The 17,288-nt window shown below is 43.4% G+C and overlaps 1 protein-coding gene across 1 annotated transcript; it reads right to left on the bottom strand.

Annotated features, from left to right (window-relative positions):
- Positions 1 to 3,874: 3,874 nt before the first annotated feature.
- LOC119731513 (diencephalon/mesencephalon homeobox protein 1-like) lies at positions 3,875 to 16,362 on the bottom strand. The gene is made up of 4 exons (XM_038204687.1): positions 16,167 to 16,362; positions 12,483 to 12,658; positions 11,304 to 11,874; positions 3,875 to 4,726 (listed from the first exon to the last, which is right to left on the bottom strand). Exons 1-4 carry the CDS (start codon positions 16,306 to 16,308, stop codon positions 4,149 to 4,151), a joined length of 1,467 nt encoding a protein of 488 aa, XP_038060615.1. The 5' UTR covers positions 16,309 to 16,362; the 3' UTR covers positions 3,875 to 4,148.
- Between the last annotated feature and the right edge of the window lie 926 nt (positions 16,363 to 17,288).

The following is a 17,288-nucleotide window of genomic DNA, read 5'->3' as shown; positions in this document are numbered from 1 at the left end:
GGGTAGATTTAATTGTATTTTTTGTGCCTCCTCTTCCTTTTTTTTGGTCTATAATCTCCAACGTGTTTCTGAGCGATATTCCGATTGTTTCTACACGGAGCTCACCCCCCTCTTTTATTTTGATTTGGACAAATAGCTGGCGGCCGGTAATCACTTGTAGGGTGCGGTAATCGTTTTCAAAGCCCCGGCAGGTATTGGTTAGTTAAGTGACGAGCCAAAGTGGTTTTGCGAGGGAGAAAAAAAAAATAAGAAGAGGGGGGGGAAACGGTCTGAGCGTAACAACCTCGAGCAGTTAAGTGGCACAAGCCCTATGTTTAACTTACGCCAAACAGCATGATGCAAGTTTAATCACATCAGGTTTGGCTAGAGGGGGAATGGATGAGGTGAGGGGGAGCGGGCACGAGACGTCACGTCGCCGGGGGCTTTCTTGAGGATGACAAGAGGAAAGTACAGCAACACCCTCATAATTGTCCTCGTCAACATCTTGGAGGTAAAAAAGGATGAGACAAAAGTCTCTATAGGAACGCTGGCTGTCTTCGAGATAATCCATTTCTGACTCTTGGTCTTTTGTCCGTTGCTCGTCTTTGTTGCCTGGATATGCAACGTATATACTGTTTAACTAATTGTGAAAATGAGTACAGCCACACCCTCACAACTGTCCTCGTCAACATCTTGGAGGCAAAAGGAATGAGGCAAAGTCTTGAAAGGAACGCTGGATGTCTTAAGACGATCTTTTTCTGGTTCTCGGTCTTGTGTCTTTTATCTTGTTTTTTCTTTTGTTTTTGTTGAAAGCATGCCAAACATTTTCAAACCCTCCTCAATCCTCAATAACAGGCGGTTTTTTGGAGGATTGAGGGTAAATGGCAAGAAAAGTGTCGGTTGATTTTTGAGGATGCATTGTGTCGAGTTCGTAGGCTGTACCCAGCATTGTTTATGTTCAGTCATGCATAATTGAGCCCTGCAGTATGCTCGATATCATCCGCACTGCTTCTGAATGTCATCAGCACTGCCTCAACCCATTAACAGCGATTGTTGGATGATTTTGAAGGATTGAGGCAATGGTCACCCCTCCACTGAACAAATTCAAGAAATAACGGATGATTTCGGAGGGGTGAGACTGAATCCAATTTTTACGTGGTGGCAGTTGGAGGATTTTGCAGGATTGAGGCTGGTTCCTAGCCAAAAGGCCCTAGGGGTTAGGGTTGCTAGTTTAAAATGTCGACGATTGACTGCGGTAGATAGCCTAAAGACACGTGGAGTGTTGGCGTTTAATACTTGAGGATAAAGGTACCGTCTAACGGGTGTATTTTTGTTTGATTCAGACTGCATGCACAATTTTTTTCTCAATTTTCTTTTTAAAAAATACCAGCATGAACATTCAGTGGTGATGAGAAGGCTGCGTTTCCCTTGATCAGAGAAAATTGTAGTCGTGAAAGCAAACCACATGAGTTCTTATTTTGCCTCTTGTATTTCTCAGCGCTCCGTGCAGAAGGAGCAACAAAAAAAATCTCGAGATTTTTTTCGTTAAATCCATCATCTTGATGGTGACTTTACAGCACGCGTGAATTATTTCATTGTTCAGATAAGAAAATTGCGGCGGACAATTCTCGGATAATACCAACCGTTTGGTTATGTGCATTAGACTTTTGTTGTCAAAACATCACTTGGTAAATTGTGGCCTCCGGGTCCCAACCCCCCCCCCCCCCCCCCTCCTCCCTCAGACTGGTGGCAAAGATGAGAGAGAAGAAGAGATGAGAGAAGGAAGAAGGAAAAAAAATCAACGTAATGGGAAATGATTGGAGCGATTCAGACTTAAACAGTCAGTCAAAGCAGCCACCCGCTGACCGAACGAATTAGATGATTAAGCAAAAGCGAGGGCTTGTCGAGGATATATTTGTTGTGGGCATGTAGGCAGGGGGTCTCTAGGGGGACGTGTTACCGGGGTTCGCCCAGGCCCGGCCCGCGATGCGCCCGGCCCACTAGGCCCGCGGTGATGGTAGCGACGCGTATGGCAGCGGCCGACGAGGCGTTTACGTGCATGGCCTGGTGATGCTGCCGGAACCAAGGAATGGTTCTTGGCTTGATTGTAGATTGGGACCGCAGCTTGCGGTTACGAGGCATATTGCTACTCCGAGCAAGAGAATGCGACGAGTCCGGTAAAGATGGGTCTACCAGCCTGTGGCAGATGGGGCGACTGGGCGGTGCTGCCCCGTGCAGGAGGTTGGCTACAACCCGTTGTTCCAATATTTGACGAGATTTATTATTAGATAGGCACACAGTCGATTTATGTGTTGATAGATACTTTTTTTTTTAATTGTCACAATGTCAGATTTCCCCCTTCTCCGTAGATAACCATCTTCATCTTTCTAGTGAATAACTCTACATGCTGCTTTTTGTAAACAGTTTGCATGCTTTTCAGCTCGAGAACATCCGTCATTAAGGCACAAAGACACAGCAAATGTTGTCTTAATGTTTTTAATTTAATGAGGAAAAAGTGCACTTTACAGAGAATATACATGGTGGTGATAATTTCATTCAAATTTAGTTTAGAATGACCAACAATTGTAAATGTGTAAAGTCCTGGCGTACAGAGAGCAATGTGTCCTCACAGAAATACACGTCAGTGTTTAAAGTCCTTCAGAAAATCATTCTATTATCGTTCCTTTATCGTCTTGTATGTACATGCATTAAATTCCTTTAGACAGAGTCATTAAACATTAATTTTCTGTTCACATCAGCAAATTATTTGTTTAAAGGTCCTGACAAAAAAAGTTCGGGATCTGTTACACAAGGCGAGAAGTGTACACCCAGAGAATACATACATAAAAGTTGTTTTCACTTGTGAAAAAAAAAATTAATGTCTGTTTTCAGTTGATAACATGAGTGACAGACAAGGCATTCAACTGAGTGATTAGGCAAGAAGCTGAAAATCAAAGTGTGATCAATTTCTATGTAGAACAAGACGCAGGACACAAGAAACTACTAACAAAAATATGGTAGTGTGCATAATCATGGACGTCTCTTCAAAATACAACACGCTGAAAAAAAGAATTAGATATACAAGAAACGTAAAACGTGGTGTTAAATAGGCCAGCGTTATAACATTCTTTTTATATATACAAAACTGACAGAATTCCCTGAAACAATTCCATTACTTCGCCAGTGCTGATTTATTTACCCCTTGTTTTTACAACTTGTATCGCCTTTCGGGATACAGGCCCACGTTGGAATGAACCCAATTACGTCAATGACAGTCCGATCTGACTTATCTGACTCCAATTTCGTTTACTTAAAAAGCCACCATACCAAGTTTTGGCCCAAGTAGACATGTTAACCCAAGTTCAGTTAAGGTTATAAGAGCGTCCAACAGTTTACTAAGTCGCAAGGTTGGAATCTAGTCAGTCACAAACCAAGTCGTAAGTCAGTTCACAAGTGCATGTTAAATGGGATAAACCTTGGCAGAGGATGACACATTCGTTGTGGCTCATTTGAATGGCTTGCCACTTGATATCAGACGGGAAAACTTGTGAGAGTGAATGGTTTGTGATATACTTGTGTTGACTTATGCATGGTGCTACTTATCATGACTTTTGGTGACCTGCGATGTCTTATATTGACTTGTGATGGCTTAGGATGACTCATTTATGTCAAATAATGACTTGTGATAACTTTGAGTTGTGATGACTTGTGATGACTTGGACATGAGATGACTTTGACTTGTGATGACTTTGACTTGTGATGACTTTGACTTGTGATGTCTTATGGCGACTTGTGATGTCTTATGGCGACTTGTGATGTCTTATGGTGACTTGTGATGACTTAGGGCGACTTGTGATGACTTTGACTTGTGATGGCGTATGGTGACTTGTGATGACTTTGACTTGTGATGACTTATGGTGACTTGTAACGACTTTGAATTGTGATGACTTATGGTGTCTTGTGACGACTTTGACTCGTGATGACTTATAGGGACTTGTCATGTCTTATGGCGACTTGTGATGACTTATAGTGATTTGTGATGACTTTCACCTGTTATGACTATGACTTGTGACGACTTATGGTGATTTCTGATGACTTATAGGGATATGGTAACAACTCTACTTGTAGACCCGTCACTGAAAGTCTTTCAAAACTATATTATAATCTCATCAGCACATGTGGTTAAACCCTATAGCTGCTGCATGTTGTCTGGCCCTCATGCGTAAACTCTCGATGCTAGAGCTGCACTGTCCGGTACCTTCCTGAACGCTTCCGGCAGCCGAAGCAGCGGCAGCCGCGGCGGCGGCAGCAGCAGCAGCAGGCGGGGGTGGATGGGGAGGGCCCGGCGGTGCTGGTGGTGGTGGTGAGCCCATCCCGTGCACGAACCTCATCCGATTCCAGGTGCAGTTTGGTGGTAGAGACACGGACGGGAGAAACCCGGGGAGCAGTCCCGCCGGGTGGTCCATCCGGAGGAAGGGCCCGGGCTGGAAGGCGGCCACGGGCGGGCGGAACATGCCCCCGGGCCCGGGCAGACCGGCGTGGTGGCCCGGCCCTCCAGCCTGCCTCTGCATGAGACACAGGAGATCCAAGGGGCTGGGCTGGAGGTGGGGAGCCATCAGGTGCTGGTGGGGGTTACCGGAGTTGCGGCAGGCCGCTTCCATCAGGTGGTGGGGGAGGCCGTGGACTGGCCCTGCCCCTACCCTCAGAGCTGCACCTCTTAAAGAGTCAATCAGCCAGCTGCCCTCACCTGCACAAAAGACAAGAAAAGACAACATGTTGAATAATAATTACAAAGCATTTGTTAAGGCGCACAGTATCTGAAAATAGTTGTCATTTAAAGGCGCCGGTCAGTTAAAAGTCAATGTATGTGAAGGTAAAGGTCATTATGTGTGAGAGAGAAACTGATTGTAGAAGTGGGTTTTGAGATGGTGTGTGAAGAGAGACGATTCCTGTATTGCCCTTAACTCGTCTGGTAAGGAGTTCCAGAGTGTTCTGCATATAGCAAACATGCTTCACAATTTTAGATTATTAGATAAGTAGCTGCAATTGAGCTTCTTCCTAAACCATAGGTAGGAACAATACACTGTCCAAGTTTCAAGTCAAACTACTGACTAATTTTTCGAGTTCTTGAGAACAACTTTTTATCTTGTCATAGCAGGAAACGCAGCACGCAGCCAAGTGTGCAAACACCTTTAATCGTGGACCCCCTATTGTCCCTCTTTTGTTTGTACTTGAACTTTTTAGGAAGACCTCCCATGTTTTGAACACGATCGTCGATTGTGGACCTTCGGGAATTGTGGACCCTATTGTCCTGTATTGTTCAACGTCCCCGGTTGAATGCAAAAACAAACCATTATCCTTCTAGCTATCGACTAGATGCCGACCCGCAATACATTGTTTTTCCGCCCGATTAAAACTATCCGGATTCGACCCTCAAAAAGAAACTTTTACAAACTTGTCACGTTTACCTGTTTCTCATAAAATCCGATCCCTGTTCTGTAAGAGTGTATACTCAAAAACCTGTCATTTTCATCGTCCATTCACCTTCACAATGCATGGAAAAACAAGTGGACAAAACCCATACATCTGGTACAGAAAATATCACGCATGCCGTAACAATCAGTTAAACTTAAAAACATTTTGTTCAGAAAAAAAAATCCACGGGCCGCAAAAAAGAAAAGAAACGCGCCGGCTCCCGTAATTCGATTTGGGCACAAAAGGGGTGATTTTGTTTTCAAAGGCTAACACGATATTTTCGATTAATTCAATAATTCTTCCAGCGGGCGCTAACAAAAAAGGGCTAACTTTACACGCGTATACGCCCGCGGGGGACGAAATAAGGTATCAATCTGATAAACTTCCCGAAACAATCCTGCCCGCTAATAAAATCCGGCGCAAACAGCCGATATACGGCTTCAAATTTCAGCTCTTCCCCCGGAAAGTTCCCCGCTATAATAATTATCGGTCATTCTCGCTCTCCCTCCAGATCTTCTTTATCTTTTTCTGTATTTTTTTCTTTTTATTCTTCTCCTTTTTTTAGTTCCCGGCGTGAAAAAAATTTGCATCAGTTTCAGCGGCCAAACCCGATTTGACAGCTATACAAGTATCGACTGGCCGCTGAAACCGTACCCCGACCGGTCCGAGTCGCGAAAACGCCGCGGCATCGTCATTGGAAATCGATAGGGTTCTCACGTGCAAATACACCCCCACTCGAAACGCGAGCGCTCGCCTATGCACCCGCGGGAAAAAGGGAGCTTGAAAAAAATATATCAGCTTCAACGAGATAAGATTCGGGTTCGCGCGCTGCGCTGGATGCTGCGCTCTAGCTGCTCGAGCCGGCCATGAAGATTGGCCGCAGCTCTTCCCCCCGGGAATCCAAACAGAAAGTCGGTTTAGCAAGCGGGGAGAGGATTGATTCGAGAGTGAGTGACTTCCGCAGTTTTCTTTTACCGAATTATTTCATCAATTTCGCAACTTAATTCGAACCCGGTCGATGGCGACTAGCAAAACAAAAGAGGAGTGAAGAAGATGGGGTTCCGGGGGCTCTTCGTTCCTTTTCTAAATGGCGCCTGACCTTTTCTGGTTCACACTGGATATGCCGGCGCATTGACCTAAGGATAAACCTGCATGAAACCGGTGCTTTTGCTCAGATTTTATATTTAGGCCGGAAAAGTATATATCCAGTGAAATACCGATACATGATACATTCGGCACATGACATTTTGATAAATAATATAAAGGGAGAGGGGAATTATTCTCACGTCTTTTTGTGAATATTTTTAGCTGTCAATAAGGCCACAAAAAAAGTCTCCGGTTTCTGGTATGGAGCTTGCCCAAAAAGTGGTGCGGCGACGCGGCTTTTTTTTTTTTTTACCTGATTTTTTTGCTTCAAATGTCGGCTGATGACTGCAAATGGTGCCCGACTAAACTTAGTGCAAATATATGGGAGTCCAGAGAGGCCACATAAAGCTTATTCTCGACCATCACCCAATCCAAAAACACGTTGAAATTGTGCAGCAGCAGGATTCCAGTCAAACCAGTGAGTTTGGCGGTTTTGAGACATCATCTTTCATTGAAAAAAAAAGTTTTCATTTTGCCGACGCACATGGCTACGGCGACGCGCGCGCATACCAGAAACCGGAGACTTTTTTTTTGGTGCTAAAACAAGACAAGTCTAATAAAGCTGGGCCCAGAGTGCGACAAATTCTATTCAATTGCTTTAGAATGGCTATTCACTGGAAGTCTTTTCATGAATATGGCCCTGCACAATGGGCCGGACTTAGCCCATTCAGGAGGCATATTTGTTTAGCAGCAAGTACATCTTATTCTAACCAATCACATCACGCACCATATTTATCACGCTGTGTGGATGGAAGACACTTAGGCCAAAAAAGGCTCCGGTTTCTGGTATGCGCGCGCGTCGCCGTAGCCATGCGCTTTGGCAAAATTAAAAAGTCTTTTTTCAATGTAAGATGATGTCTCAAAACCGCCAAACTCACTGGTTTGACTGGAATCCTGCTGCTGCACAATTTTAACGTGTTTTTAGATGGGGTAACGATCGAGTATAAGCTTTTTGTGGCCTCTCTGGGCTCCCATTTTTTTTGCACTAAATTCAGTCAGGCACCATTTGCAGGCATCAGCCGACATTTGAAGAAAAAAAGTAAAACAAAAACAACATAAAAGCCGCGTCGCCGCACCACTTTTGGGGCAAGCTCCATACCAGAAACTGAAAACGTTTTTTTGGCCTTCTCGTAGTGTTTTCCCTTCAATTAAACTTATCCCAACCAACAAAAATATTTGATGAAAATGAACATGGGTTCGAACCACAGATCTTGCGATCCATGGTTCATTCCCCTATCCACTAGGCCACTGTGGCAGCTCGACGAAAGCCGTTCTTTGAAATGCTTTAATGTACATGCATGACTGAGTATAATGCAATAATGTGACGTCATTGTTGTTTTCTTATGAATTAACATTGAACTAATCATGATATCCCTTGACGAAGTGTGCTGCAGATAAAAACACGCAATCAGGAACGGTGTTACGTCCGGGGTATAGTCATATTATATTTGAACTAAGGTCAGACTTTAGGAAGTCTACACCACAAATTACAGTCAGTGGATGAGTCAGTCAGTCAGTCAGTTACAGAGAGGATTATAGTCCCCCCCCCCCTACCACCACCATCAAAACTTGAGTAGGAAACGAATATTGTTGCAAAACTGGATTCCCCTTTAAAGTTTCCTGAAGGTGTTCGCGACAATCCAACTCTAAATTCATAGGCGCTGTCTGCAGTCATAGATATTCATCATACGCTCGGTTGCACCGGATCTTGGATTTGTCGATTTCTTTGTAAATGACACAATCACTAAAACTTCGAGACTTCCTGATTTCCAAGCCATCAAAAAAAGAAGGCAAAGAAGATATTAGGGTTCGGCTACAGGACGAGAATCGCGAGGCTTCACCGGCCGTATAATGAAATCACCGATCACCGGCGGGGACCGCGTAGGACCGGCCAAGCGAGCGGGTAACGCGCCCCGGGGCACGGGCCTCGCTATACCCGCTTCTTCTGCAAACCTCCCCTTGATTTCTTGACTTCTTCCCCTCCAATCTACTGATTATCTCGGCACCATCCCAGGGATGAATTCACGGCCGTTTCTCAGCCTCGGTACACTCGGACGACACCGGGTAAAAAAAGACAGAGGGAGAAGAGAGAGTAGTAATTTTCCAATTAGAAAGGCTCTAATCTGATGAGCAAAGCACGGGGTGGCAGGCAAAGCTCGGACCAAGCTCGAATAAGACGGCGATAGTCAGCGATTCCGGCTGTTTGGAGAGGCCCGCTTCAGCGGCTTCATTTCACGGTGTTTTTACTCGCTCTCCGCGGTTCGTCAAGTTCCCGAGGCTCCGATCTTGAATTACGATGCTCCTCGCGCACGTCATGCGTGCAACACTCGAGAAAGGTGAATTCGTAATCAACGTGACAAGATTGCAAAGGTCGTCCATCGGTCTATCACCGACAATAAATCATTTCCAAACTTTTTTTGGTTTTTAAAAATAAACAACCGTTCGGCACATGAACTTTTTTTTCTCAAAAAGTCAATCTTGAATATCGTTCACCGCTTCAAGAAGATTATATTTTTCTCAATTTTTTTTAAAGATGCAATAAGTTATCTTCGATGTAGAAGTCAGTGACATTTGTATTATTGACATTGCAATAACAAGTTCATTCACCTAACAGACTTCATTTATGCAAAATGTCAGGGCTTCTGTGCGCAGCGTTTTATTCTTAGGAAAACACTTCGACTCTTTTGACGATAGAAAGGATGATTACTCTTTGATAGGTCATTAGACGGTGGGTTTTGCTCTCCGAAAGATGAAAATCAAATTGATTTTTTGTCTCTTCAATTCAAGAATTAAACGGAAGCTAAACAACGGGTGAAAGGGAATCTTTGCAGACTCGAGACCCTGACTGAATCACAACAGATCCCGCGTGGTTCCGGCTCCTTCAGATAAGAACCGCCAAACAAAAATTAACGAACCTTCAGCATTATTATCTTTTTACTGTCTAATTCCGTCCATTGTGAAGCCCAGAAAAGAAAGGCACAAAAATGAGGAAAAAATGAGGGAAGAAAGGAAAATTATGATTCAATGATGACGGGAGATTCGCCCTCGAGTTATTCCGTCGATTAGTCTGCAAGATACGTCTTTTTTTCTGCCGACGTCTTGTTTTCCTGCCCCCTACGGACGGGCGCGCAGCGTGGACAAAGCTCGGGCCAAAATAACCCCGGGCGGTACAGGCAAATTGCACGGCTCAGAATTTCCTGGCTCGCGGTGAAACAGCTCGCGGACAAATTGTTTTTCTTTTCCCTCTTTCATCCACCGTTTTTCTCTCTATACGCAGTTCCTTTGATCCCCGCTTACAATCAATGACGGCCTATCCACATCTTTTTCATAAGAACGAATTCCCCCGAAGGCTTTGCGATTACACGCTAGCTTACACCTAAAAAAAACCCGGAGATAACTATCAATACCGCTTTATACCGATCCATCGTAGCAAATTTAACAGCAACGTCAGACGGGAAGACAAGAAAATTGCCCCCTGACCATTCCCACCGTCGCTCAGCCCAAGACACGGTACTCCACCAGCATCGATTCTTGACTCTCACAAAAGCACAAATAATATTCACTTGCCCGCATCAAGTGTTTCTTTTAAGACCAGTTTCCTTCCGGAAACAGTAATAATGATTCCTCCTGGCGCGCTCCAAAGTGCTTCAAATTTTGGTGGTTTTTTTTTTCTCGCAATCCTGCCAAAAGACGGATATTAAACGCCCGAATGGATTTCCGCGAGATGAAGAACCGTGGTTCGTAACTTTCAAAGAAAAGAATCGCCTAGTGCCTCATTATTGACCTTGGGTATATTTTCATAATCCCCCACAAAAAAAAAATTCAGGAAGAACTCGATGTGTACATAAAGAGCAAAACATTAATTTTCCTGAACAGAAAAGTGTTAGCTGGTGGATGCTTAGTCTATTCTCCACTTATCATGAGATTGACAGAGCCTAATCGTGCCTTTGTGCTGTGTAAATATGCAACAAAGACACGAAACCTTTAAGCGTTCGAGTGATTTCAAAGCACTTTATGTAAAGGCAGGTATTGATTACTATTTTAAAAACAATTGACGAGTTCAGGTTTATCTTTGAAACATACAATTTCTTAAAGATATGATTTATTTTAAAAAGGGGGCATGTATCAACTTCCCGAGAAGGTATTATGATAAAAAGCTCAACCCCTGGCAAAAAAAGATCGGTTAGATAAGCCATAGGTCAAGTCAATTTTATGTGTACTTTCAAAAAGCGTAAAAGTGATCGGGACAAGCGCAGTTACATTATTTCTACAAATTAGTGACAGAACACAGACGTCAAGTCCATCACAAGTCATTTTATGAACTTGTGATGGACTTGTGATGGACTTGTGATGGACTTGTGATGGACTTGTGATGGACTTTTATGGACTTGTGATGGACTTTTATGGACTTTTATGGACTTGTGATGGACTTGTGATTGACTTGTGATGGACTTGTGATGGACTTGTGATAGACTTGTGATATGCTTGTGACGGACTTGTGATAAGCTTGTGAGGAACTTGTGATCGACTTGTAAAGGGCTTGTGATTGACTTGTATTGAACTTGTGAAGGGCTTGTGATGGACTTGTGATAGACTTGTGATGGACTTGTGATGGAGTTTTGATAGACCTGTGATGGATTATTACAATGTGTAAATTATGTTGAAAAGAACCTTCTTTTCATAAAGAAATAAGTTGGACTTACTGGATTCGCTGAGACTCCTGACGGGCGATGCTCTCAGACCGTCATCTGAGGTTACTTCAACCTTTCTTTCCTCTTCAGTTCCTCCTTCTTGGTTGGACTTGGAATCGATGGATTCCACATCACTCCTGTTATCCTTGACATCTTCAATCTCTTCCTTGTCCTCATCAACCACAACGTCCTCATCATTTTCACCTTCATCTTCATCTTCGTCTTCGGAGTCCTTGTCTCCACCTACCACCAACTCTTCCAAGGAGCTCCCTCTTTCTCCAGGAGGGCTTCCGTCGGCATCTTGTGCCCGCTCCTTGGAGCTCGAGGACGGGATGTTTTCTTCTTCCTCGGACTTCCCGCCCTCCGCGGTATGACCAGGCGAGCGGGCGGCAGCGGTGGTACCGTTCAGCGCGTCGTCGGCCCTTACAATCTGGCACTCGGCCGTGGTGGTAGTGGCACCGTCTTCATCGCACTTTTGCTCCTTGGCTCCTTCTTTACCTTCGGCTTCCCCGTTCTTGTCGCCTGGCGAGGACTTGCAGCGTTGCTGTTTGCGAAATTTGGCCCGGCGGTTTTTGAACCAGACCTAAAATTAAAAAGTAAAACAAAAAATCAATTTTTCCTTCAACTTTGGTTTACCTCTTAATGTCTCAATTAAATTTTTATCCTGTCATTTTTCCTCCGCTCTTAGAGATACGAAATATAAATAACAGACCATCTTTTGTTTACTTGTCTAGTACCCTGCCTTTTTGTCCAAACCACACGCAGAGACACATCTGCAATACCATACTGCAATAACGAGGCCTGTCTATGCTCGTTATCAATTATTTGTAAAGTAATCGTTTCTTGTAAAACGGTCACTTCTTACACTTATGGCTCATGCGTTGCTTGTACATGTTTATGGACTGTTGTACAATAATATTGCCTGCTAATGTAAAATTTTGAACGCCTATTCCTTTCTCAAATCGTAGGTTTTAATATGGAAACTTTGAGCAATATATTGTCTGTGCTAAATGCTCACAGAAATGAATCGACATTATGAGTTTTGTAATAAACAGTAACCGGAAATTCACATGATTTCTGTTCACCCAGGAACTTCGATTGTTTGACTGGATGATATAAAAGGTCTCTGGTTATCATTATCCTGATAGGGGAACAACAACAACAACAAAGAATAGCAAACACCATTCGCACCTGTATTCTGGCTTCCGGCAGATTCGTGCACATGGCCAGCCTCTCCCTCATGACTACATCCGGGTAATGTGTCTTGGCAAATGTTTTCTCCAGTGCGGCGAGTTGCTGATTGGTGAACGCAGTGCGGCTGCGCCGTTGCTTCCTGTGGGCGCCATAGCGGGCCTCAAGTATGAAATCTGGGAGAAAAGAATAGACAGGGGAAAAAACATTAAATCCTCAAAAAATATTGATATCAAAATTTAATGATAAATACAAAAGGTTTTATGATGATTAGATTTTATTTACTCGAATGGGATTTCGTCGAACTAAGACTTGGTGTGTTATGATTTTCTTTTTGTTTACATTTTAGTATGCGATCTGGAGAACTTTTCAGTTTGGACAAATGCACAAGCATAGTTTGTCTGCCGTTTCTTTTACTTTTGTTGAAAAATATAACTGTTTCCTTTTCTTTGAAGCCTGTGGTGCACTGTAGAGTACCTCGGCGGGTTTTAGAGTAGTTCCTTTTTGTACAAGTACATATCGCGGGATAAAATGTCATTCAGCGTGAAATGATAACCGATAGAAATAGCATAAGCAGAGACACTTGAAGGGTTATCTCCAACAAACACCCTACATACGACGTCTGTTTCCTGTGACAATCGTTGAAGGTTCCCGACTGTCAATAACAGCAGTTTTGCTGTACAGGGCAACCGTAAAGATATACGCAAAGCATGTTTGGTGTATTATTTTCTGCAATGCTCGGTTCAATGTAAAATATTTACGTGTGTTTTCCCATTTCGACACCAGAATGATTTACTTCTCTTTTTTACACGAACTGGAAGTAATCAAGCCATCACAAGTCAATATATTACTGTCCGATCAAAGTCATCCAATATCATCGTGAGCTGGAATCTTTTTTTTTATCCCTATTGGGCCGCCTTGTGCTATCACTTAAGCTTTGACTTTGCGCTACTGTCTTAAGAGCAATGTATCCCTCCAACTTCTAAGACACTCTATATTTGTTCGGTTTTGCCAAAATTCGGAGACTTGAAGTATCATGCCTGTCTGATGTGCCGAGCTGGTGAAATTAGGTTGACATATTGTCCAATTCCCTGCCCCAGATGCTTCAAGATGGCGACGTTAGTGTGGACAAATCAGCACATATAAGATGCCAATAACAACGTCGAATTTCCACACTGGAAGATTCCAGCTTTTCAGACTTACTCTTTTCCTGTTGTGGCTATAAATTGATTTAGTGGAAAAAAAATTTACAAGCCAAGAAAAATCCAGAGTTCGACAAGACAAACAAAACACTTCGAAATAAACCTGAAATATAAAGGCTGTGAAATTTCGGGTTTTGACCGTTGACGACAATGAACAAAATAATAATGCGCCAATTAACTTTAATCACGTTTAACCACATCAAAAGACCTATAAAGGAACTGCACTGTTTCAGTCATAGAACAGCCGTTTACACCATAGCCTCGGGCTGGAAATCGGTCTATCTTCCGCGGATCGATCCGGACACACGAGGGACTCCCGTTGCCAGAATTTGATTTGCCTTCGGATGATCAAATTGTCACCCGTTTTTCGCAGTCTTTCTCTCAAAGATCAGTCGTATAGGCCTATAGCGAACCATTTTCTCTCTCTCTGATTTTTTTTCTTCGCTGAGTGATGATTTGAATGCGGGGAGATACATATTAATTCGGGACGAGATGATGAAAGACCACCAAGCGATATCGCTAATGGATACGACTGCTTAATTGACACGCGTTCTTGGTACATCAATGATCGGTCAACTCGTCACAGATGTCACATTATGTTGACAATTAGGGCGCCCTCATTCGATCTGAACCATTAAAAAATAAGAGGTTTCTCACAGATAATCTCTTTTGCATTGAACTGTCTCTTGCCAGCATGATTATCAGGCCAAAGCTCTGGCAATTCAACATTGTGATCTGATCGGTGGAGGGTAGTCTGCAATAGGCCCTATAGGTGCGCCCTCAATCGATTAACTGACGCCACGGGACTTGCAAATACCAGCTGTTGTCAACGCGGCTGTGCACGAACCTTGTCCCCAGGTCTTACTTTACTTTCAACCTCGTTTCCAATAGTAACGTTTTAACTTATAGACAATTGAGTTTTCGCATCTCACGCTGCTACGAATTGATTCTGTATTTACAAAAATAAACACTAATTGGAAGCACAGCCAGGCACCAGACTATTCCTAACTTTCCTGCATGTGCAGGTAGTGTTGGGAGTGCACTGCTCGACAGCATGGAAACGAGGTTGGCTCTGCACATACCATTCGCATGCATGCGACTAAGTACTCTTTAATGTTATATGAAGAAAAAAATGAAAACCGACGCTTAATCTTGACATTATAACGGGATAAAAATCAAACTGTGGCAATATTTTTTTAATGGAGAATACCTCCTAACAGTCTCATAACGTGTAGCAAATATCTGCATGAGATATCTGACATGATTAAGTTGAGGTAACTTGCATTCAAAATCAGCCAAGCGCTTCACGGTTTGACCACAATGAATGTTGCACGCGTACCTTTGAATCGCTCGGCAACATACCGCGTGCGATCCCCATCCCGATAACCCGCGCTAAATCACAACACAATAGTCACATCCCCTACCAATCTCCCGCCTTTTTTCGTCCCTCAGACGCCACAAATCACGTGTCGGGATGACAAATGTAACATCCAGAACAATAGGCTCAGGCAAAAGATGAAGTCCTGTCTTTACCAGGGATTGCCATTTTTTAAGCTATAATGATCGGGAGGATGAGCGCGCGTGCGCCCCGGTAGGCCCGAGCGCGCGCACGCTTGCCCAAGCGCCGTTTTTAACTCACTTCCCCGCCCTTTTGAAAAGAGTTCCGCCACAAAAGAAGAGATAGTCTAATAAGACGAGTTTTTGACACACAAACCGAAATGATAATAATAAAGCGATTTGGGAGTAAAAATTGAAGAAGAATAGGGGAACGGGTGCCGGTGTATGGCATGGCGTTGGTTGCCCCGGGGAAGGGAACAATCATAGCCCGCTCCAATCTCGGAGTTATTAGACAAAATTAAACTGTCATCGAAAGATTTTAATTGTGACCTCGATGGCCGCTTGGTAAAAACCATTTAATTTTGATGAACTTGAAGCAAATCGGCGCCTCGTTGGACACAAAATGAAAAGAGGATCTGATTAGCAGACAGCTGGGGTTAAAATCGATAATGATTTTTTTCAAACATCGCGTCAAGAGAGGCACATTGTCACACTAATTCCAAGGACTGTATATAAAGGTGCAGACATTTTCGAAACCCATTGCTATTGAGCTTTGGGGATTATGTTCAGAAAAAAAGTAAACTCGAAAGAAATCATTAATAATTTTTCATTTTTGCAGTGTTGGACCTTCCATAGTTTAGCAACCCGTGGTTGTCAAAATGTGCCAACCACGCGTCGGCGATAGAAAGGTCTATACATCAATGTGGTCGACATAATTATTGTGGTGACGTTTCTACGTCGGGTTGATATCAAAGTAAGCTCAGCTTGATCTAATATGGATAGGGTACCAGACTTCGATGGTATACTTAACGACCTGTCAATGATTATTGAACGGTACTATGACTTCTTGTCACCAGTTAAACAAAATCTATCAGTGGGCACCAGCGAAGGAACCACACAGGTTTTAACGTAAGACTCAACATACCAGCGAGGCGTTCAGCGAAGGTCAGTGCGGGCACGGAGGGGGGATGGTTCGGGTACATCTGTTGGGCGTGCTGGTGCAGGTAGTACATGGCCCCCATCGTTCCCAAAGCTGCCGGGCTGTACGATCCCCCGTTGGGTTGCATTCTGCAAAAACGGAGAACACCAAAAAGCCTTAATACAAAATGCACACTTTCCCTGCCTCTGTAACTTCTGTGTCTTCAAGTTGAAATCGTTAGACTTCCTTATTACACAAGACAAGGAAAACCTTTTAAAGCTGGCCCCAGAGTGTACGGATTTTTATTCAATTGATTCAGAATGGTTGATCATGGGAAATCTTTTCATACACCTGGTCTACGCAATGGGCCGGTTTTAGCCTATTCACTTGCATTATGGGGTAATCCTATACGATAACACTGCCCGGCTTACAAGTTACAGACAGTCAGTGGGTTAGTTAGTCATGAACAAAGGGGTTGGCCATCTGGGACAAGTGAAAACTTGTGCCTTGCAAGTAGGTAAGGTAAGCTTTAATGTGCATATGGGTTGGTGTCTTCGAGATTTTTTTCTATAAATGAATACAATTATATTACTGGAAAGCACTCAGAGAGCGCCAACCTCCGCCAAGGCTAAACAATTCCCCGCCTCATTGTCTGTACAAATACTCGCATAAATGGTGAAGAATCCTTCGAAAAAATCCTGGATCCAGACCCAGATCCGGATCACTTCCAAAATCTAATCGATTTGTACTTGTACCAATGACCACCCCTAAAAAGATTTTCATGCAAATCCGTCCATACCGTTTTGAGTTATCTTGTTAACAGACAAACCAACCAACCAACAAACTAACCAAATCCGATGAAAGCATAACCTCCTTTAAATATATATATGTAGGCCTACATACAGGCCAACTTTTCCGACAACACAACATAACATAGATATTAAACTAATTGAAAATGCATCATTTTCTACCAAAGAAAGCGGGTTTTAGGCCGTGTAATTGTAAGAGAATGCTTAGTCCAATCCCAAACGTATATAGATGGTAAAAAAGACCATTCGAGTTTCTTACAGCCGTGTCGTGAATATTTGGTCCAGTTTCTGTGATGATACCAAATACCAATGTCCTCTC

This window comes from Patiria miniata, unplaced genomic scaffold, assembly GCF_015706575.1.
Source record: "Patiria miniata isolate m_02_andy unplaced genomic scaffold, ASM1570657v1 HiC_scaffold_24, whole genome shotgun sequence".
Taxonomy (NCBI): Eukaryota; Metazoa; Echinodermata; class Asteroidea; order Valvatida; family Asterinidae; genus Patiria; species Patiria miniata.
Note: the sequence above shows the minus strand (reverse complement) of the source record. Positions and strands in the feature narration are given on the sequence as shown.